Source organism: Pan troglodytes, chromosome 6 (assembly GCF_028858775.2).
Source record: "Pan troglodytes isolate AG18354 chromosome 6, NHGRI_mPanTro3-v2.0_pri, whole genome shotgun sequence".
Classification (NCBI taxonomy): domain Eukaryota; kingdom Metazoa; phylum Chordata; class Mammalia; order Primates; family Hominidae; genus Pan; species Pan troglodytes.
In genome coordinates this window covers 53,640,178-53,663,617 of record NC_072404.2, presented here as the reverse complement: position 1 = coordinate 53,663,617, position 23,440 = coordinate 53,640,178, and the positions used below count along the sequence as shown (strand labels likewise).

General features: G+C 45.9%; 2 protein-coding genes across 4 annotated transcripts in view; one reads left to right on the top strand and one right to left on the bottom strand.

The window, feature by feature from the left end:
- PKD1L1 (polycystin 1 like 1, transient receptor potential channel interacting) overlaps nt 1-23,440 on the top strand; it is a 193,538-nt gene that overhangs the window by 126,016 nt on the left and 44,082 nt on the right. For 2 of the 3 annotated variants that reach the window (XM_016945694.4, XM_016945696.4), the window contains 10 exons: nt 2,102-2,275; nt 3,949-4,059; nt 4,153-4,225; nt 4,808-4,854; nt 5,940-6,102; nt 7,840-7,975; nt 9,066-9,150; nt 9,589-9,765; nt 11,721-11,839; nt 18,007-18,117. In XM_016945694.4, coding sequence (XP_016801183.4) covers nt 2,102-2,275; nt 3,949-4,059; nt 4,153-4,225; nt 4,808-4,854; nt 5,940-6,102; nt 7,840-7,975; nt 9,066-9,150; nt 9,589-9,765; nt 11,721-11,839; nt 18,007-18,117 — 1,196 coding nt within the window. Of the gene's footprint in view, nt 1-2,101; nt 2,276-3,948; nt 4,060-4,152; nt 4,232-4,807; nt 4,855-5,939; nt 6,103-7,839; nt 7,976-9,065; nt 9,151-9,588; nt 9,766-11,720; nt 11,840-18,006; nt 18,118-23,440 lie in introns of all 3 variants that reach the window. The other variant, XM_016945695.4, reaches the window with a different exon arrangement.
- LOC134810498 (putative uncharacterized protein PKD1L1-AS1) lies at nt 19,325-22,591 on the bottom strand. Its single transcript, XM_063815116.1, has 3 exons — nt 22,484-22,591; nt 20,992-21,161; nt 19,325-19,680 (listed from the first exon to the last, which is right to left on the bottom strand). The coding sequence occupies exons 1-3, from the start codon at nt 22,589-22,591 to the stop codon at nt 19,590-19,592; spliced, it is 369 nt and encodes a 122-aa protein (XP_063671186.1). The 3' UTR covers nt 19,325-19,589.

Genomic DNA, 23,440 nt, shown 5'->3' with positions numbered 1-23,440 from the left:
GCTGGAATTTATGGTTGCTGGTGGTCTGTGATGTCCAGAGGCCTGTAATTAAAGACTTTTCAGTGCCCTGTGTGTGTCCCAAACAACCTAGATAACTATCAATAGAGTAATTACAGATGCGGTACAGATGTGGTCAGGTCCAGGATGGCAGGAGATGGCCAGAGTGACAAAATAACAGATAACTTCACAAACTAACCATGGAAGTCGTGATTTTTGCATGTCCTTTCCGTCTTTCCCTATATACAAGCACATTTCATACAATTGTGATGATAATGTCATGCATTTTGCACTTTCTTTCTTTCTTTTTTTTTTTTTTTGAGATGGAGTCTCACTCTACTGCCAGGCTGGAGAGTGCAGTGGCGCGATCTCGACTCACTGCAACCTCTGCCTCCCGGGTTCAAGTGATTCTCCTGCCTCAGCCTCCCGAGTAGGTGGGACTACAGGCACACGCCACCACGCCCGGCTAATTTTTGTATTTTTAGTAGAGATGGGGTTTCACCATGTTGGCCAGGTTGGTCTCGATCTCTTGATCTTGTGATCCTCCCGCCTCGGACTCCCAAAGTGCTGGGATTACAGGCATGAGCCAACACACCTAGCTGCATTTTGCACTTTCTTATTCAACATTTTAGAGTAGGTCTCTTCATGAATTTTTAAAACATCATTTCAGGGCTATATAGTGGCCCACTGTGCATGACCATTTGCTGAAGACCTGTTGGGCATTTATAACTTTCTTTCATTTATTATGGTAATGACAACATTGTGGGAACTTTCATGTGTGACTCTGTGTCCCTGATGAGTACTTCCTGAAGCTGGGTCTCAAACAGTGGTAAAAGCCCAGTGAACTCAGACAGTCCCCAGTGTCGCCGGATCTTGCCAGGCCACTGGGCTTTCTTTCCAACCCGGCCTGTTGCCACCTGCGTTGATGAGAGGCCCAGGCTCAAGGCCTTGGCATTTTCAGGCCTGACATATTGCTAAGCTAGTAAGAAACATGATCACAAAGGATTTGAAACAAGTTTTCAATCAGCCACAGCGTGTGAAAATTCTTCAACATCTAAAACTGAAGGTCCATTCAACTGGGGCTTCCCCTTAGACGACTGTTTCCATGTGAGAATGACTGTTTGGCTGAGGAACCGTAGTCAACAACGGGAGACACACGTTGCTTATCCTCCAGCTGTTGTGCTTGAGAGCTTTTTGTGAGAAACATAGGCTTATTAATTTAGTCACGTATGAGCACTTGTGTGTGCTGCGAATCGAGCGTTGCTTGTTGGCTAGTTTATTTACATAAAGAAGATATATTCTCATTCTGTTAGTACGATTTTTCTGGCATTCGCTTCTGTGCTCTGCTCATATTCCATAAGAGCAGTTCTGTATATACTTTTGTTTTTTCTAGAACAATATTGAGCCCCACGCATTATTTAAATTGAATTGGAACTTAAAATTTAGTGCCATTCCTAAACAACATATCTCCCACTGTGTGCCAGACACTGTGGACTACTGAGGACAGAGGTGGAGGTGACTCAGCCCCACTCTCAGTGCACTCAAAGCCCAGTTGAAATTAACTATGTTGCCAGGGAAAGTTCTGAGAGTGGAGAGGTTTTTGGAAGTCTCTTAGGAATATGAAGGAGAACCAAGGAGAGACTGATCAGAAGCTCTGGAGAGAAGGTCTCCTGAGGCTGGGAGTGAAGGCATTTGAGACCCATGCAGGTGAAGCTTGGAGAAGCATGTGCCAAAGCTCAGGAGGTGCCAGAGGAAGGCCAGGTGAGCCACAGTCCAGCGTGATAGCAGTGTGGCTGTAGCAAGGGGGCTGCCAAGGAGGCTGAAGGAGGAGCAGCTTCAAGAGGCTTAGAATGAGGTACTGTTCACCTGCACCCACAGCCCACCTAGTACCCAGCTAACCAGCCAGGATAGCAGAGCCAGAGAGTGTGGGGAGTGCAGTGCTGTCTACCTGCACCACAGCCCACCTGGTACACAGCTAAGCAGCTAGGATGGAAGAACCAGAAAGCTCGCGGTCTCTGCTCAGAAGATCGCTGCTTAACAGTACTTTGCTTTGCTGACAGAAATGCCCCATGTCAGGGAACACTTCTCCTGCTTTCCGTTTCAGCTTTTCTATTGCAAGTTCACAGAGTACCTGGAGGATTTCCATGTCTGGCTGTCGGTGTACAGCAGGCCCTCCTCCAGCCGCTACCTGCACACGCCGCGCCTCACCGTGTCCTTCTCCCTGCTGTGCGTCTATGCGTGTCTCACTGCCCTGGTCGCTGCTGGAGGGCAAGAGCAGGTGAGAGCCATCGCTTTTCCTTATAGCAGCTTCCAGATCCGACTACACTGTGGCCCCTTTTTGCCTAAGAAATCAACAAAGCTCACAGTTCTCCGAGAAAAGTTTAAACCAGGGGAAGCAAGCCTGGCTGCCTGGGGACCAGAGAAGGAACAGGAGGGCTCTGCCCGGTGTGGCACTGGGTGGCCCTGCACAGCTCTGACTCTGCTGGCTCGGTGGACAGCTGCTGTGTGGGAGCTCGTGCCCAGGCCCAGCAGCAGAACTTTTCCAGAGAGGCTGGCAGCCGGTTGTCTTTGAGAACACTCTTGAATTTTTTTTTAAGTTGGCAATTCATTTAGATTTTAAATAAATCCTCTGGACAAAAGAACGTAGAACCATTCTGATGGCCACATTTTCCCTCAAGATGCCAGTTTGCACTGGCAACTCTGGTCTGATTGTTCCTCATGAGATGTAGTAAATTACTTCCAAATCAGTGTCAGCAGTTAAAATGGAGACCCTCTCTTTTTCTGAGGAAAAAACAACACAGCAGGACGTGGGCTGAGGGAAAACTGACTTGTTTACTACGACAACATCATGGCCATTCACGCACCGGGTTCACCGCTGGGTCGTAGTGTGGCTGCAGAATGTGGTGGCAAGGTCCGTTTCCGAGGTGGGGGTCAGCGACCCATCCATGGGACAGCCGGGCATAGTGGCTCCTTTATGACACCAGGTATCAGAGAGATTCAATAACAATTCTGGATTGGTGGGATTAAAAAAATAACAGCGCACAGAATTTGTAAAAAGAGGATAAAGAAATATCATCAAGTAGCAGGAAGGGAACAGCTCTGTCCACCTAGAAATAGACCAGGGCCTGTGGTGAGGAAACCTACGGTCGGCCTCTTCTTTGAAGCCGACATGTTGTCTGATGTGGGACCACTAACCACTTCTCTCTGTTCATTGGTACCTTGTGGGTTGATGCCTTGCTGGATTGTAGCCATGATTCCATCCATGGAGCACATGCCTGGTAGAGAGTGGGTGCTCGGCAAGCATTTGTTCAATCCAAAACGATTTGTATAAGAAGAAACAAAATGATTTCTTGTGTTTTTTTCACTCCTGGGGTAGAAGAAGCCTTTGCTGGATTCCTTCTGCTTGTATCCATCATATCAGTTCTATATATAGTTCTATTTTTTTCTTAGAACGAATATTGAACATGAAGCATTATTTAAATTGAATTGTGGCCAGGCGCAGTAGCTCACGCCTGTAATCCCAGCACTTTGCGGGGCTGAGGTGGGCAGATCACCTGAGGTCAGGAGTTTGAGAGCAGCCTGGCCAACATGGTGAAACCATGTTTCTACTAAAGATACAAAAATTAGCTGGGCGTGGTGGTGCATGCCTGTAATCCCAGCTACTTGGAAGGCTGAGGCAGGAGAATCGATTGAACCCGGGGGGCAGATGTCGCAGTGAGCCAAGATCTTGCCACTGCACTCCAGGCTGGGCGACAGAGAAAGACTCCATCTCAATCAATCAATCAATCAATCAATTGAATTGTAACTTAAAATTCCTGATTCATGAAGAGAGCACTTTTATTAAATATAATGTATGTATTCACATTACATGTATTTGTAATTACACAATGACTGCGTTTTAAGTGGGACTCATATTGAGTTGATGTAATGGCTGCTGTTGCTTTGTTGCAGCCCCAGTTGGATGTCAGCCCCACCCTTGGATCCTTCAGGGTGGGTCTCCTGTGTACCCTCCTGGCTTCTCCAGGGGCCCAGCTCTTGTCCCTGCTCTTCAGGCTCAGCAAGGTACCTGCGACTTGTCCTCATGGCCCTGTTCTCCTGAGCAGCCCCTTCATTGCTGGGGAACACGCTTGGCGAACCACCTCTTTCCTTCTGCAGGAGGCCCCGGGGTCTGCCCGAGTGGAGCCACACAGCCCACTTAGAGGAGGAGCACAGACCGAGGCACCCCATGGTAAATGTACGTTAAAACTCTCAGAAACTCTCCGTGGGGCTGAGCCTTTTGCACCAATCTACTAAGTAGAAATTGTATCTTCTGTTTTCAATTTGCATTATGCTTATTATGAGTAACATTGAGCATCATTTCATGTGTCTGAAAGACATTTTATTTTCTGTCATCTGTCCATTTTATTTGCCCACATTTATATGAACCTTATAAAATCCTTTTTTTTTCTGAGTGACATCTAAATACTTTTCACCAGCTAAGTAAAGTAGGTCTTTGTCAGATGGATAATGAATCCATTTTCTAGTTGCTAGTGCCATTTATTTTATTAATTAAACATTTTTCTCAAGCTGCCATGTTTCCTTAGGGCAGCCTCAAGTGGGTGTGAGGGTTGCCCAAGCCAACATCAGGACTGAAGCATCAACAAAACTCCTCGTTCTAGCCTTATCCTCTCAGAAATACTCATTCTAGCTGAGTCAGGAAGGAAGAGTATTTGCTGAAGAAAGTAGTGTCCCTGCTAATCCTTAAACATATCCCTGTTTAAATGTATCACCCCAAAGCATCGTACATTGGATTTTTATTTTTTTGAATCAGGTCCTAATTCCTGGGGAAGGATACCAGACGCACAGGAGCCATGCAAGGTAAAGCAATCATTATGCGCAGCAGCTAATCTTCTAGCATGAAATGCAAACAATTAGATTTCTCTGGCATCCTCCCTTGGCTATGGTCTGGCCATGGATGGGTCAGGCTCAAGGTGAGACGGACACAGGAAAAGATCAATGCAAGACCTGTTGTGCTGGCTGGGGGCCGTCCTCCCTAGAGGGAGGTCCATTTCCCAGGACACATGCCATGGCAACCCGGCTCTCCAGGTGGGTCAGAGAGAAGGGGTCTCAGCAGAGGCCTGAAACAGGAAGGAAGTGAAGCCCAGAAGAATTCAGAAAGCCCTGTGTGTCTACTCAGTAAATACCGGCAGGACCGTGGGAGAGACACCGTGGAGCAGCAAGGCTCGGGGTGATTGCTCAGTGAGCTTCTCCACCTCCTTGTGAGGAGGGTGCTCAGAGAAGCTGCCCCAGTGCTGGGAGCTCCGTTCCAGGTCTCAAAGTGGCCTGTGACACGGGGCAGTTGGAGGGCAGCTTCCAATGGCACAGCTGCGGTACCCCATTGCTATAGTGCTTTTCAGATCTGTGTGACTGCCCCTTTGCTTACGTGGGATTCTGCTTTGTGGGACCTGTGAGGGCACACATGGTGCCCTGTTTGCCAGGCTCTAACTCTCTGGCAGCAGCTCCACCACTCCTGTTCCTGAGGGTGGTACTCTCGATCCGCTGCTGGAAACACAGTGTGCCCCCCATACCCCAAACACCATGCCGGAGCTCTGCGCCCTCCCCACTTGGAGGCTTTGTTCAACCCGTTGCTCTTGGCTGGATTCCCCTCTGTGGCAGGGTCATGCCTCCCAGAGAACCAGGTGCAATCACCCTGACTGTGTGGAGCTGCTATTAGGCCACCAACATTTCCCCAGGGGCACCCACCGTCCTCCAAGGGGTACAAAGGAGTCGGCTCCCAGGCTGCCTGTGCTTCCTCCCTCAGAAGTCTTTAGAGGCCTGAGCACCACACCCCGCCCATGCCAGGCCTGTCCTCTGAGAAGGCGGCAAGCCACACCACTGTTGAGCATCACGTGTGAAGCCCTGTCTGTGGAGATATTAACCTTGGCATGACCTTGTCATTCTAGCAACCCGCATCAGCCATTCTCTCTGGGAGTGGCAGGGCCCAAAGGAAGGCTGCAAGTGACAGTGGCACAGCTTGTCCAGCCCCTAAGCTGCAGGTTCATGGGGCTGACCACAGCAGGACTTCTCTGATGGGGAAAAGCCACTGCTGCCCTCCCCACACTCAAGGTAACTGTGGCTTGCAACCACAGCCCCCTTCCTGCCAGTCCAGCAGACCTGCAGCCATTGGGAGAGGCAGGGCAAGCAGAGTCACAGTTGGGCCAAATGTCACTGAATACTCTAGTCTCATCTAAAAACCAGGCATGGGCCCACCCAAAACTGAGGCGTCCAGCTTTCCTCCAAAGTCTTGGTGCTTTCTGGCAGGTACTTAACGTAAGTTTGGTCAGATCTTTTTAAAAGCCAATAATACACTCATAACCTTTTTAAAGTATTCTGGAGTTTGAAGCTTTGCATTTTTTAATGCTAATGACAGTGAACGATAGTCCCAGCTTCCAATTACGCTGGAATCTCAGCAATGAGCTGGTAGAGGCAGAGATTACCCTAGAACAACCAGGGCTGTGCCCAGGGTGATTGAATCCTGCTGCAATCCTAGGAGGGTGGCCAAATGATAGCAAAGAGGAGACTGTGGTGGGCCTGGCCTGGCAGGGATGTGTGGCTTTGGGATCCTAGAGCCACATGGTACATGAGCAGATGGTTTTCTCGAGGCTCCAGCTCAGCCCAGGTCCTTGTGTGCTGGATTCGGGTGCTTGTTCACAGTGACTGGCAAGGCCTGTGCGTGCAGCTATGTTTGGTTGGGCCCATGCTGCACAGCACCTTACACACAGTGGGGCACAAAAAAGATCCTTTCTGTGAGTGAACAAGCTTCAGGCAGGTGAGCCTTCAGCGTAGGCACAAGTATCAGCAGTAGATCAGAAGGGAAACTCATCCCAAGGACCGACGACCCTCCCAGACAAGCTGGACACGTGGCCTGGGCTGGAAGGGAGCACTCAGGAGTGCAAGGCTCACACTGGCAGACCAGCCACCGATAAGGTTGTGGAGAAGGTGTGGCTCAGGACGACGCCACTGTCCCGGCCACAGCTCACATTCTTTGATTTATGTTCAGCCAGTGTCCCTCGGTTTGCCTAATACCAGCTTCCCAGCAAGAGCTTCTTAGTTGTTGAAAGGTGTTGTACTCGATTGCCCTAGGTTGACATGGCATCCTGCCTCTAAGAGCAGTTGCTAGAAAACAAGCTAAGACGGCTGCACCCGGAGGTATGAAGAGCTGTATGGGGCAACCTTCTGGTCCTGTATCTGGCCCTGGGGAAATCACACAGCAGAGAGGGAAGGTTGAAAACTGCAGGGGACCAGTCACAGCCCTGTCCCTTGTGGTGTGTGGGACTTGATCCAAATCATGGCAGACCCTCAGATTCCAGGTCAGCCTGCTTAGTTGTTCGGGGTCTGAAATGGAAACTGACCTCTCTGCCTCTGATGTTGGGGACCCATAGGTCCCTATGCAGGTCAGAAGAGGAGATCCCCAAAAGCCTTCTGAGGGCACAGCAAGGCAGGAGTTGCTGCTCACCACCCCCATCCTGACCCCAGACCCTTAGGTGAGCACCAATGTCCCAGCTCAGCAGTCGGGCAGGAGTTCCCCTGTTCTCAGCCTGTGCGTTCTATTCAGGACCTCAAGGGATTGGAGGAGGCCTGTGGCTAGGAAGGCCCTCTGCTTCACTCAGTCTGCTGATTCAGATCTTAATGCCACCTGGAAACACCCCCAACCCCGAACACACTCAAAAATCACATTTAACCAAATGCCTGGGCACCCTGCGACCCAGCCTAGTTGACACCTAAGATTCACCACCACACTCCGCGTGGATGGAGATGCCGAGGTCTCTTAAGCTGCCTTGTCTCTGTCCTACTCTTCCGCAGCACCCAGCAGTGGTTTGGAGGGACTAATGCCCCAGTGGTCAAGGGCCCTTCAGCCTTGGTGGAGCTCTGCAGTGTGGGCCATTTGTGGGACCGCTTCTTTGGCCTGCAGTTTGGGGACAGGATTTCTAGCCTACAGGTGAGCTGTAGAGTTTTTCAAACATCCTCAGGTCCTCAGATGGAAAGTCTCGCATTTGTAAACAAATCCCTGCATTTCTGGGAACTCATCAGATGCAGGCTCCAGATGTCACTATTGCTATTTTCTCCCTCATTTCTCCCTCCCATCTCCTGGGGTAAATAAAATCCTATGCAGATCCCAAAGGGTGGCTTGGCCTGGCCAGCTCTGCCATGGCAGCAGGCCTGGATGGGGTCCAGATATTAAACAAGAAGCTGCAGGACGCCCACCCAAGGAAGGAAGGAACCCAGCTGCAGAGCTCCTGAGAGGAGCAGGTTCCCAGCCAGGAACTCTGGCTAGAATATACTGTTCATGGTCTCCCATCATTTGAAAAAGCATATGCCTTCGGGACAGGGATTATGATGCATGTGTCACAGATTCTGATCCTGTCACTCCGGCACATGGTACCTCTCTGGCTCCTGTACAGCTTGGACTCGCCATCGGAGACCCCTGGGTCACTCAGTGTGGTTCATAAACCACAAAGAGTAGCTGCAAAGCCAAGGCCCTTTCTTCCCATCTCTCCCCTCTCCTCAACTGGAGATGTTGAATCACTCTGTGAGGATGGGCAGGTACTTAGACCTCTCTTGTGCCTCAGTTTGCTCATCTGTAAAATAGGAACATCAGAGAGCTTAATTCTTAGGGCTTGGGGAGGAGCAGCTGAAATATGAAAGCAGTCCTGTTAGCATCATGCCTGCCCCTGCGGAGCACCCGCCAGCATCCAGCTTTGTTGTTGTTGCTGCTATTATTATTATTATACCCCAACCCATTTTCCTCCCCCTTCCCCTCACTGTGCTCTGTTTCATCTGCCTGTTGGGTTTTCCTTTCTCTTTCCCACTAGGCAGCTTCAGGGAGGTCGATGTCCTCTTGGCAGACAAGGGTCCCTCCGATGAGCAGAAAGACACTGCCCATGTCCAGCACCACCCCCACAGCAGGCTTCCTGCCACGGCGAGGCCATGGGCCCTCTCAGGCAGTGTCCCTGTGCTTAGGCAGCAATGACTGCTGGGTGGCCTGCTCCCTTAGAGGGTGCTGACCACTGCACTTTCCCTGGGGGCAGGTTTGGCCAGGAGCAATGTGTGCAGTGGCTGCACCTGCTGTCCCTCTCCGTGGTCTGCTGTATTTTCATCACCCAGCCACTTATGGTAAGAAACACCCTCCATGGTAGAAGTGCCTTCCATCAGCAGGGGACGTAGATGGGAAGGGGAAATAGAGGCTTCATTTTGGTTGTGTATGACTTTTCTTTATACCCTGATTTCAGCTGTGGTGAGAGAGAACCAGGAGCCAGGCTCTGTGCTAAGCTGCACATGGGCCTGTTCTTTAATCCTCATAAAAATCTTTGAGGAGGGTACCACTTTAACCCACGTTTTTTATTTGAGGAAATTGAACTCAGAGAATTTAGGTCTCTTGGGCGGGGCCATGCCTGGTGAGTAGTTGGGCTGGGAATCCAAGGCAGTGACTACTGGTGTCTTTAAAACTGGGAGATGGAGTCCTGTTCATGATTAGGGGACGGGAGGACAGCTCTGTGTGGAATGAACACAGACATAGGGCGGCTCTCTGCGCTGTCATGTTTTTCCTTCCAGGTATGCCTCATGGCCTTGGGTTTTGCTTGGAAAAGAAGAGCTGACAACCAATTTTTTACTGAGTCTTTATGTGAGGCTACCAGGGATCTGGACTCTGAATTGGCAGAACGTTCCTGGACTCGCCTCCCCTTCTCTTCAAGCTGCAGTATTCCTGACTGTGCAGGCGAGGTTGAAAAAGTAAAAAAAATTACCTATTCAGTGCAAATTGAGATTTAAAAAACTACTTTATATTCTATCATGCATATCTGAATGTAGGCTTTGAATTCAGATTGGGTTGCATCTTTGGAGACCCATGGGATGTCTTAATTTCTTATGCTTCTTTGCACATACCTGTATGATAGATGAACACATAGGACTTATTTTTTTTTAACTCCAATCCTAAAGAAGTTAGAGCATCAAGAAAATGAGCATATTTTAAAATACTGAAGCAAATAAGAACTCTAATTCTTGGCCATGATTTTGGAGAACTTTTAGTCCATTTGCCCTTCAGTGAACCCACAGAAAATGTACTCCTCCCCATCCTTCCTCTCTCCCTGCCTTCATCCCTTTGTCCCTTCCTCCCTCCCTTTCTTCCTTCTTTTATTCAGTTTTGCCTGTTGTATGTGTAGCATTCTGTTGGGCAGTGTGAATGATATGAAGGAAGAGAAAGGTCCGCTGGCCACCGCAAAGACATTCACAGGCTCATTGACTAAGCACATGAAATGCATGTGCAATTCTGTACTCTTGTAATAACCACAGTCACTTATGACCAAGGACCCAATCCCAGTTCATTTAGAGTCAGACCCCGGGCTGGGCCTCTCCTCATCTCCACCCTCCTCCTCGCAAAGGATCCTAATAAACTCCATGTCTAAGGACCTGTCTGAGGCCTCTCAGCCCTGCCTAAAACCAAGGCTGCTGCTGCTGAAGATGGGTGGTGCACACAGGCTATGTACTAGTCATTGTGCTGTTTTACATCTACACTGTATTTACATTTATGGGATCATTTGTTCCTTATAACACCTGATGAATTAGGCAGCATCACTGCACCCCATTTAAAGATGAGGTGAAGCAATTAGACCTAGGCTACACTGCAGTAAAGGGGAGTCTGGGGCCCAAACCTGGCCCACCTTGCCCTTTCCTCCTGCACCCCCCGCCCTGCAGCACCTTAGCTCTTGAGAAGCAACGTTGCCCTGGTTCCCTCATACCTGTTGGATCTCAGCTTTCCTTTCTGCTTGGAAGGCTCTCCTTCCTCTTCTCCCCTCGTACAGCTGTGCCCTGCTGTGCTGCCAGTTTGTTCATTTTCTTTCTATTGTCCCAACCTCAGAGGTGAGGCTCCTTCTGATGAATTCAGCCTGATCCTGAGGGCCAGGCTGGCATCTCCAAACCTATGCATGGCTCATTAGCATCTTAGAGTTGGGGTGCCCCCCTACACCCAAGCCTCCCCACGGATCTCTCCGCCACACGTGTTCCTTTCTCAGAACAGCACAACAGCTGAAGGGAGTAACTTAAGCCCCAACACTCTGCATGTGCAGCTTTATATTGTTCACATTCCTGCTGTCAAGTTCCTAGAAGCCCGGAGTCTCTAGGAGGAAGGACTGTCTCTGGTTCCTCAGATGTCCCCAGTGCCTGATCCAGTGAATGTGTGTTGAATGAATGAATACCTACAATGAGTTCACTTATCTGGCTACTGTTATGCCCTGTCACGAACAGAGTATGAAAGTAAAATTGATTTTTGAAAAAAGAAAAGAAAGGTCATTTCTTGCTAAGACTATACTTTAAAATGATTTTTTCATACCTTGAAAGTCTCTAAGAGAAAATACTGTGCCAGTGCCCAAGATAATTGCTGCTGTAATTTGACAGTAGTAGACACACCCCTCGTGTACAGCAGCTCTTTGTAATAGCCCAACTGCAATCCCTGCCAAAAAAACTTGCCTGGGACATGAGCAGATTTTTAAAAATAGGTCTACCCCCATCTCTGATCCCTTCCCCAACAACCTGGTCTATGTTATCCATACAAAGTACTTCTTTGTTCCCAAATGCCAGGCTGAAGGCACAGCACAGCAATGACACATTCCTTGGCTTGGCAGGAGCACCAGGGGCCTCTCTCCTTCCACCCACCAGCCCGCAGCTCACAGCACTCTTGTCCCTGACAGGTCTTGGCTGCCCGACAACAAGCTCGCCACCTGCGCTGGGCGCATCCACCATCCAAGGCCCAGCTGAGGGGCACCAGACAGAGGATGAGGAGAGAGAGTCGCACACGGGCTGCCCTGAGGTGGGTGGCGGCTTCTGTCGGGAGGGCTTGCTCCACTCCAGCTCCCTTCTCGGAGGGAGTGCCCCACTGCCGCTGGTCCTCCTGGGAGATTTTTCTCCTGGAGGAGTGGGGAGTGGAGGTGGGGACCACCTTGCTGTCCCCAGAGCCATCCTTATTTATATAACAACCTGTGCTGCCCAGCAGATGGGAGGAATTCAGGGAAACAGAATTGAAGTCAGAAAACTCAGTTCCACGATTTGCCCATGTTGAGAAGTTGATTAAGAAAGCTTCCTCCTCTGGGCCTCAGCTTCATGCATCCAGCATGGATTCACACACACAGTTGGATTTCATCCCACCCCATACGTGTGCTTAGCACATGGTCTGGGACTTCTGCTTCTCCAGCTGGGACACACAGGAATGTGGAAGCTGTAAGATAAATGCAACACCTCTTCTTAGGGCATGGATTTAGCCCAGTGACAGGTTATTTAAAAATAAGTTTAATATTCAGATATGCACAGCTGTGTTATGGTTCTCATAAAATATTTTGAATTCTTTTAGATAAAACACAAACCTTAAGAACTATCATGCTGTGGCAAAGCTCTCCAACTTCTACCTCCAACACATTTCTCTCAGTGGTACCATCCCCCTCCCATCATGGTGGTGCTGGATGGCAGCCACCACAAGGAGCCGTCTCTAAATGCTAGCCAAAATCCCTCTTCAAATTCGGAACATGAATTCGGTCTCCTACCAATCTTTCTCGTGTAGTTTGTCAAGGACTTGGGAATTTCTGATAGTTTTGAAAAAAATGGCATGTCACAGAGGCACTTCCAACCATCTTCCTTAAAAAACAATCCCTTCATACAGTGTGGCACACCATTAGCTTCCCCTTAAATATTTTCACATCCCTTTCCAAGGAGAAGAGCTGTGGTTGTGTTAGGATGTCACATTTAACGGAGAGTGGGAGAGGAATTCCAGGAAGATGGAGCAGTGGCCAAGTGTTTTAATCTTATCAAACCTCCTCATAAAAATAGAGTAATTAAGATAGCAAAAACAAAACCCATAGAAAACATGCACAACAAAATTAAATGAGATGGCCCCCACCACACACACCTCTGAAGGCACTCAGGTGGGGACCAACCAGAGAGTGCACCCACCCTATAGCTCAGCAGCTACGAAACATGGTGGAGGGAAGGATGGGGTACCTGATGTATCCGAGAATAGGAGAACTCCAAGCTCCTGTAGGTGTTGTTCACTGGGAGTGTGGTGGGCGCATCTTGGAGGAGTTTGCAGAGTCAAGTTCACAGGTGAGTGCAAGGTCTGGAGGTCTGGAGCTGCTGGGCCAGCCCAGCCCTCAGAACTAACCAAACCCAGCTCTGCCAGGACATAGCCCTCTGGGGTGGGGTGGCTGGGGGCGCTGCTGGGGGAAGCATCCAAACCAAGCAGAACAGGCCCAGAGAAAGCATTTAGGAAACAGGCAAAACTAGTAAAGTATTAGGTTATAAAATTAAAAGACAAAAACCAATATCATATTTATATACAAGCAAAAGTCAGAGATTTAATACAAGACCATATTCAACAAAGCAAATAATAAATACAACAAAATACACTTAGGCATAATCTTAAGTATAAGTTTCTCTAAGATTTCATTGAGGAAAACTTCCCTATGACTTAAAATCCAGACACAAAAAGGGAAAATAAAAGCAAATTGGATTACATAAAACTTGAAGAAGAGAAAAAAATAACTCCTACGTAAAAAGAAACTATTTGTAAAATAAAGTGGCAGTGACAAACTAGGAAAAAATATTTGTAACAAAGTTTTAATATTCTTTTTTTTTGAGACAGAGTTTCGCTCTTGTTGCCCAGGCTGGAATGCAGTGGCTCGATCTCAACTCACTGCAACCCCCGCCTCTCAGGTTCAAGCGATTCTCCTGCCTCAGCCTCCCAAGTAGCTGAGATTACAGGCATGAGCCACCATGGCCGGCTAATTTTTTATATTTTTAGTAGAGATAGGGTTTCACCATGTAGGTCAGGCTGGTCTTGAACTCCTGACCTCAAGTGATCCACCCACCTCAACCTCCCAAAGTGCTGGGATTATAGGCATGAGCCACCACATCTGGCCTAAAGGACCAGCAACTCTTTAAAACAAAAAAAGTGGACTGGAAAAGTGAACAGAGAGTTCACAGAATAACAGAAATTCAAATGGCCCTTTCACTTACAGTAAGAGAATTGCAAATTAAACTGAAAATCCGAAATTGTGACCACATACTCTGTTAGTGAGGCTGTGGCAAATAGAGCATTTCACACAGTGCTGGTGTGAATGCAAAATGGTACAGCCACTATGGGGGAAATTTGAAGTCTCTACACAATGATAGATTCATTTACGATTTATCCAGCATCCACACTTTTTACAATAACTCTTACAGACACAGTAAGTAAAACATGAGCATACCCATGCACAAAGCAATTTATGTGGGACCTTTTGTAATGAGAATATCCTAGAAAGAACCCACATGTCTTGCTGGAGGGACAGGAACACAGTGGAGTAGTGTCCAGCTATGTAGAAGCATGAGGACTATCCCTCCAGACTCCTAGGGAGACGCCTGCAGGATTCGCTGCAGGAGGGAAGCCAGGTAGAGGAAAGCGGGTGTGCTGTTCTGCCCACTGCTTAATGAAAGCGGACGTGAATATGCGTGCCTGTAGATCCGCTCACCCTAAATAAAACAAGGGAAAGGCAACCCAGGCACCTTTAGGCAATATTAATAGTTACTTATGGGGAGAGAAGGAATAAGATTTTTTTAAATCTGTGTTAAGGTTAAAAATTCCACCATATAAGCCTAGTCTCTAAGGACAGAAAAGAACTAGGGGAAAAAACTCTAAAGCTGTTTTCACCAATCATATTGTTAGTGGAGCGTTAGTATCTTTATTTTCATTGTTGATTTATTGTGGGGTAAAGGAAATGAAGAACTCTGTTATTTTCTAATTCTGTCATTCCTGGTGTCCTTTAAAAGTGGAATTCTTGATATGAGAGAAAGAAGGTACAGATTTGAGTTCAAGGAAGTCAAAACTCTGTAGTCCTGAATTTGAATTGAAAGTATAGGTATGGAAATCATGTTTTTAAAAATATTTTTCTAGATTTTTCCAGCAAGAAAAGGCCTAGAAACAGCCCAGAAGCAACACACACTTTTAGCACCTAGAATTGGTCCACCAAAAAGAAATAGGAGTAACTGGGATTCCTGATTTGAAGTTGGTGATGGAAAATGTACACGATGAACCTGGAATATTTCTTAGGCAAGGGAGCAAATTAATAACTGCTAGAGTCATTGTCAGAGGACCAAGAAGCCAGTTTGAAGAGGCTCACATTGGTCAAACATGGGATAATTTGACATCAAGATTAGAAACTACTGAATTGAAGTTCACGAAATCTATCTAAAGCCATGAGCTGGTAACAACACCCACAATGTAATTGATCAGTGTTGGTGGACACCCAGAAACCAACTTTATAAAAGCCAGTGAAAGTCTGCCTTTCCTATACAGACCATACCCCTGGGAAACCACATAACAGGAGGGGGGATATTTCTCTTTAGAGAGGAATTCCAGCTAATGAATGGGGACCAGGCAATAGAATTAGAGCCTGACCATTTTTGCAGTTTTAATGAAGTAATGAATCTGGGCATTGCTCATTAACAGTGGCCAATATAAAAGAGAGAAGGAGAGAGAGAGAAACATCAGACATTATGTGTCTCCTCATGGGAAAACACCATCATCTATGAGGCGACCTACCCAAAACAGTCCAATCTTAATCTGATGAAGTGATTTTGCCAACTTGTAGTTTACAGTAAGAGTATGTTGATATCACCCTGGAAAAGCAAGACAGAACTCTATAGTACAAATAACCACTTGCTCAACAAATAGATCGCAAAGAAGCAAAAATAAATAAAGATGATACCTATGGACTGGAAGAGACACGAGGAGGAAAGTAATTAATGTAATTCACCATATTAATAGACTAAATAAGAAAAACCATATGCTCGTCTCAATAGAGGCAGAAAAAGCATTTGATAACATTCAACATTAATTCATCCAAAAAAAAAGAACCTCTCAGCAAACTAGGACTAGAAGTAGGAATAGAAAAGAGTTCCCTGAACTAATAAAGGGTATCTATGAAAACTCGACACCTAACATCATACTTAATAGAGAGATATCGAATGTTTTTTAAGATATCGAACAAGGCAAAAATGTCCTCTCCGATCACACCTATTGAACATCACATTGGAAGTCCTAGCCAATGCAATAAGCAAGAGAAAGAAATTTAAAATGTATTGATTTGAAAGGAAGAAATAAAACCATCTAATGGCAAATGACATAAATTGTCTTTGCAGAAAATCCCAAATAATTTACAAAAAAAAAAAAGAGTTCTGGAACTAATAAGTGAATTTAGCAAGTTTGCAAGACACAAGTCAATATAAAAAAGTAAATTATATTCCTATACACCAGTAATGAACAATTGAAATTTAAAAAGGAATACTATTTACAACAGCACCAAATAAATGAAGTACATGGATGTAAGTCTAAGAAAACGTGTGCAGGATCTGTATGTTGAAAACCACAAAACACTGATGAAAGAAGTCAGGAAGATCTAAATAAATGGAGAGATAGACTGTGTGCGTTGATTGGAGGACTCAGTAATGTTCAGAAGTCTATTCTTCCTAATTTGATCTGTAATTTCAATGCAATACCACAGCCTTTTTTTTTTTTTTTTTTTTTTTTTTTGAGACGGAGTCTCTCGCTGTCACCCAGGCTGGAGTGCAATGGCGCGATCTCGGCTCGCTGCAACCTCCGCCTCCCGAGTTTGAGCTGTTCTCCTGCCTCAGCCTCCCAAGTAACTGGGATTACAGGTGCCTGCCACCATGCCTGGCTCTTTTTTTTTTTTTTTTTTTTTTTTTTAGTAGAGATAGGGTTTCACCGTGTTGGCCAGGATAGTCTCGATCTCCTGACCTCGTGATCCGCCCGCCTTGGCCTCCCAAAGTGCTGGGATTACAGGCGTGAGCTACTGCGCCCGGCAAAATACCACAAGCTTTTTTTTACAGATATTGACAAACTGATTCTAAAATGTATATGGAAAGCAAAGGAACTAGAATAGCCTAAACAATTCTGAAAACAATGAGCAAAGTCAGAGGACGGACACTATCTGGATTTAAGACATACTATACAGCTGCAGAAACCAAGGCAGCATGATGTTTGGAGACAGATAGACACGCAAATCAATGGAACAGAATAGAGAACCCAGGAATAGACTTACCCAAATATGCTCAACTGATTTTTTGGCAGAGAAAGAAAGATGATCCAATGGAAAAAGGATGATCTTTTCAAAATGGTGCTGGGGGCCGGGCATGGTGACTCATGCCTGTGATCCAAGCACTTTGGGAGGCCGAGGCAGGTGGATCACCTGATATCAAGAGTTTAAGACCAGCCTGCTCAACATGGTGAAACCCCATCTCTACTAAAAATACAAAAAATTAGCATGGCGTGGTGGTGGGTGCCTGTAATCCCTGCTACTCAGGAGGCTGAGGCAGGAGAATCGCTTGAACTGGGGACGGGGAGGTTGCAATGAGCTGAGATTGTGCCACTGCACTCCAGTCTAGGTAACAGAGCTAGATTGCCTCAAAAAAAAAAAAAAAAAGTGCTGGGAAAACTTGATATTGATATGCAAAATAAATAAATAAATAAACCCCAACACACATCTCACACTTTTATACAAAAATTTTCTCCCAGGGATTTAAAAGCCGAGTTTCATTTAAAATCTTTCGGCCCGGCATGGTGACTCACGCTTGTAATCCCAGCACTTTGGGAGGCCGAGGCAGGTGGATCACCTGAGGTCAGGAGTTCTAGACCAGTCTGGCCAATATGGAGAAACCCCATCTCCACTAAATATACAAAAGTCAGCCGAGCGTGGTGGCACGTGCCTGTAGTCCCAGCTACTCGGGAGGCTGAGACAGGAGAATCGCTTGAACCCAGGAGGCAGAGGTTGCAGTGAGCCAAGATCGTGCCACTGCACTCCAGCCTGGGTGACAGAGTGAGACTCTGTCTCAAAAATAATAATAATAATAATAAATCTTTTGCAAATTGAAGCACTCAGGTACCTACATACAGGGTCTGTATGGATGCTAACTTAAAAACTCTTCTTACAGAGACATTTCCATGGACATCCTCATGCTGCTTCTGCTTTTGTGTGTAATATATGGGAGATTTTCCCAAGATGAATACTCCCTCAATCAAGCTATCCAGAAAGAATTTACAAGGTAGGAGGTTTGGGTAACTCTTCCAGATCTGGGGCCATTGCACTATTCCATAGCCTGTGTGCACCTTCCCCATGTTTCACATCCCACATATGAAATACTGGAAAGATTGTCACCATTTCCCTGGTAGTAATAAACCCCCCTCCATTCACAGACTTTGGACACGTTCTTAGCATCTCGTTTGGGGTAAATAGCAAAACAAGGATATTTGAAGGAATTTTAAGTTCTGTGCCAAAACAGGGTCTTGCAGTTTCTTTTTTGCTGGAGACCTCAGAGTTCTTCTATCAAAGCCTATGGTTGCAGTTCGTAATAACTGACACTCAATTTCTAACAGTTTTTTTTTTCCTTTTTGAGACAGTTTTGCTCTTGTCACCCAGGCTGGAGTGCAATGGCGCCATCTCAGCTCACTGCAATCTCCGCCTCCCAGGTTCAAGCGATTCTCCTGCCTCAGCCTCCCAAGTAGCTGGGATTACAGGCATGTGCCACCACGCTTGGCTAATTTTTTTGTATTTTTAGCAGAGATGGGGTTTCACCATGTTCGTCAGGCTGGTCTTGAACTCCTGACCTCAAGTGATCCACCCGCCTCGGCCTCCCAAAGTGCTGGGATTACAGGTGTGCGCCACTACGCCCGGCCTTCAGTTTCTAACACCTCTCAAGTTCTTGATCATTTCTCAAGCTGTTCATTTGCTTCTTCCTCCTTCTTTCTATAAGTAGTAGATGTTGATCATAGGTAAATCTAGCAGAACTGAAAAGTGTAAAGCAGAAAAATTTCCGTGATACCACCAGGCAAAGGCAAGCATGATAGCATTTTGTTGTGTCATATTTCTTTTCCATGTCTCAGTGCTTCTAAAATTGGGATGCATATTGTCATCAACAGGTGCATTTAATGTAGTCTTCCTTTTTTTTGAGAGTTGTTCTTGAATCCATGGTTAGGCTTTATTTTCACCTGCCACAAATAGTCAGTCTGATAGTCCTTTCAAGGCAGTGTGGCTTTGAATTATAAAGTGCATGATATGAAATAATATTGGTTCTTTGCTATGATTTCAATGCTGGTAAATACAATAATTCAGTGTGTTCCAGGAGTTACCTTATTTACTCTGGTGAATATTTAAAGACACATTTATGCAGCAACTCTATCAGTGTGTTTGTTGCCTTTGACTAAGTAATTCAATTTGACGTAAATACTTTTTGGTTGGATTTCTTGGCAGAAGTGAGTGGCTGGAAAGTCAATTTAATTTTATCAATTATTTCAGAACATATTTATCTTTATTTTTGTGAGAGAGGGTTATTCATACGCAGCAAGATAATGGCTAATGGATATTGTCCCCTTTGTCAGGGTTGTGACCCACTCGTAAGGTAAGAACTGGAAGTCCCAGTGCTATGAGTCTGGGTGTTCTGTAGCTCAGTAATCCAAGTTGTTTTTTTTTTTCTGCTGAGCATTGTAATAGTGAAATTAAGTGGAATTTTCTGCCTCCTCATTTGTGAAACCAGCAGTTATTTCCATCCATGACCAACTTTTCAGCTCTCCTATCCGTGCAAGTGCACAGCCTGTGCCAGTAGGTGGTGCTGTGTGCAAAACAAAGTGATAATTTGGGTCCTCAATGGAAATGGAAATCTAAACATGAAAAACCTCTGGCTTTTGCTAGTTTATTTTTCATCTCACATTTCACAAGTCAACATTATTTGACATATTTCTCATATGAATTGTTGCTTCTTGATATTCAAATCAGAAATATCGCAGCTGAGATAATGTTTGTGAGATCTCTCAGGTGCACATGAGATTGATGTGCTCACATTCACAACTCCTGGATTTACATAGACCTTATGTTTCCCATAGGGATGCAAAACCTCACTGCCTCTGGGTGCTCTGGCCACCAGGCAGGGATATTCAAGTATCCTGGTTGGTAATGGAATGTTTAAAGTGGACCCTCTCCGTCTCACCCCCTAGCCCCCAATACCTAATCCTGAAACATCAACAACAACTGAGGGTTTGGCATTTACTAGCATTCCAGATAGAGAAGCTAAATAAGCCCAGGAGTGGAAATGGATGAAACAGAGTTCTGAGACTGGGCCCCCAACTCATGTTTGGTTGCCAGGTGACTCTGGCAAGTGCTCGGACTTAGCATCTTCATCTATAAAGGGAGGGAACTGGACTACTGAGTAGTCATTGCGTTCTTGGATTTTGCCATATTTAAGTTGTATTTGAAGTGTTTCTGAACTTATGAAAGGCTTCATGAAATTCCAAAAAAAAATAATAAAACAAAAAATAAACCAGCAAATAAAGCACCAATCAATGAAGCAAGCGTTCTATCCAAGTGCCATAAAAGTAAAATAACAGCTGATTTTATCTTTTGCATTGTTTAGCCAGCTTTGTGGGCTTATTTTATATAATTGCGGTAACTAATACAGACAGGGCCAGAATACTCCTGGCTCATTTGGTTCACTACCTGCACTTTGGGTGTGCCAGGAGTGAGGTGTGAGATGTCTGCAGTCTGGCCATTGGGCCTTTTGGCTTTGGGTTATTTTCAGGGCTTTTTAACTTAGTTTCTTAATGTTATTCCAATAGGGAAGCAAGTGTCAAGAAGTGATACCATTTCCCCGAAAGTGGTGCAAACTCAACATGGCTATAATGTCTATACTTTATTCTTTAAAAACACAGAAAATGGAGCATATTAGTTGCTATAAATGTACAATGTTTGTCGTCAAATCATCTTGCTTCCCACAGCAGATGCTCAACACTTTCCTCTGTTGAAAATTCACCTCCAGCCATCCTTTGCCTCTTTCCTACCCTCCCGCCCTTTTCACTGCATCTCTGTGCCCCCTGGCTCATTCTTCCTTTCCTTTGGCGTGAATATTTGCAGAGATGTATCTGCTCACCTTATGCCTCCCATCTCTGTCTCCCTCTGTGTTCTCCTTTCCTGATGCCTCTCTGTTGCTTCATTCCACCCTCTGGGTGCTCTGGCAGGCCTCCAATTTGCTCTGCATTTGATAGTTTGACAAAACTTGTAGAGAAGTCCAGAGTTAAGAACCAGCACCCAATAAAAGACCTGCAAAGATTAAGTTCAAAAGATGTATAAACCAATGAAGATCAAATACTTGAAAGGATAAGAGATCATTTCTTTGTAAGAAAAAAGAAATAAAACCAGTCAGATAAATTAATTCACTAGACTTTTACTCATACATGCTATGGAAATTTTTTTTTTTGAGACAGAGCCTCGCTCTGTTGCCCAGGCTGGAGTGCAGTGACGCGATCTCGGCTCACTGCAGCCTCTGCCTCCCGGGTTCAAGGAATTCTCCTGCCTCAGCCCCCCAAGTAGCTGAGACTACAGGCGCCCACCACTATGTCTGGCTAATTTTAGTGTTTTTAGTAAAGACGGGGGTTTAGCCATATTGGCCGGGCTGGTCTCAAATTCCTGGCCTCAAGTGATCTACTCACCTCGGCCTTCCAAAGTGCTAGGATTATAGGCCTGAGCCACCATGCCCAGCCATATGGAAATTTTCGAACACATTTATAGTATATATAGATTATTGGTTGAGGCTACTGCATCTCTTTATTACTCTATATACTAGTGACATTTGTCTTTGATTTTTTTAATATTGTCCAATTATTGTCATGACTATCAGATTTTTAAAAACTTTTTCTAAATTATCTGCAAAATCTGCTCTGAATCAACAGTGGAGTGTCCATTCTACACCTTACCTGTAAACATAGTCTTTGTTGTGTGCTGGAAACAGTTAACAACTGGAGAACAAAAGCACTGATTTATAGCATCTGCCAGCCAATTTCCGTGGTGTAAATCCTCCCACCATGGTTTTGTTTGTTTGTTTGTTTTAGATGAAGTCTCACTCTGTCACTGAGGCTGGAGTGCAGTGGCATGATCTTTACTCACGGCAACCTCTGCCTCCTGGGTTCAAACGATTCTCCTGCTTCCTGAGTAGCTGGGATTACAGGCGTGTACCATCACGCCCAGCTAATTTTTTGTATTTTTAGTAGAGACGGGGTCTCATCATTTTGGCTAGGCTGGTCTCAAACTCCTGACCTCAGATGATATGCCTGCCTCAGCCTCCCAAAGTTCTGGGATTACAGGCATGAGCCACCGTGCCCGGAACCACCATGGTCTTTCACACCACCAATGTGACATCACTGAACATGGAGTTGGGAGGAGTTGTGCAAAATTGGCTCTCACAGTAAGAGTCGGCTCCAGGCCTGCTGTCTACAGCCCAACTTTGCTCTCAAGCCTCGTTTACCAAAGCCATGGCCATCATCTGAATGACTCATAGTGTGTTCATTCTTTGGAGTAGTCTGGATCTGGTGCTGGACCAGGCATTCAATTGTGTGTACTTGGGTGACTTTCTAACTTCTTCTCACCTTATGACAAAATTCCTTTTCCTGAGAACTATTTTGGTCTCCCCTTTTTGTGGAGAGAAACCTGGATGAAACAGCCACATCAGCGCCATTTCTATTTGCTGAGGGCATGTTGATGAGCACCCCATCCTTTCCATTCTTCAGTGACTCTTCATGGGAAGCTTTGTATGAGAAAGTTTTTTAGAGTTAGGTGAGAGGAACTTTGCTTTCTCATAGGAACAACTTGATTTTATCCTTTTGCCTCCGGCTGTAGCTCAGAGCCAAATGGACACCCTGCTGCTGCCATGCACAGCTTTGGCCTGTGCATGTGGCTTTATAGCAGTGTCTGAGCAAACTAAAAATGATAAATTTCATTCATTTGATGTTATTTCAGTGCTCCCTTAAATCAGTTCCTTGGTGGAAAAATGAAGCATATCTATAAACATAATAAAGAAGTTAATGGGAAAGAAAACAGACTAGTGTTTGTGCCAACACTGCACTTCATCTATGTCTTCACATCTGCCACTCACAGGCATCTTGGGAGGCCAGTCACATGCTGCACCCAGTCGGCAGTCAGTGCAGAGAGAGGACTGGGTCTTGGTCTGTGTGTCCCAGAGCCTCCCTTGTTTACCCTAGCCCCGGCACTCCCTCTGCACCAGCCCTATGGCCCCGACACCTTCCCACCCTTTAGGCTTGCGGAAGCCCTCGCCATCCCCTCTGCCTGGAATACCCTCTCTCAGATGACCACGGGCTCCACGCTCACCTTCAGGTCTTTGTTAGACGTCACCACCTACTGAAGCTTCCATGGCTGCTTGAACACCTGCTTACCCCACCACTTGCCTGTCTTTCCTGCTTTTTTTTTTCCTCCTTCATATTTGTCACAACATAGTATATGTTTGCTTATTTTTCTTATTTGTTGCCTGTTTCCCCATAGGAGGGCAGAGAATTGATTTTCTGTTTCCCAGTGCCTAGAAGAGTGCC

Coding starts and splice junctions, on each gene's coding strand:
- LOC134810498 (XM_063815116.1), bottom strand. CDS start 22,591: ATGCCCTCAGCAAATAGAAATGGCGCTGATGTGGCTGTTTCATCCAGG. Junction 21,162..22,483: donor AAAAGGAATTTTGTCATAAG/GTGAGAAGAAGT, acceptor TAATCTTTGCAG/GTCTTTTATTGGGTGCTGGT. Junction 19,681..20,991: donor ACAGAGATGGGAGGCATAAG/GTGAGCAGATAC, acceptor TTTTGCACACAG/CACCACCTACTGGCACAGGC.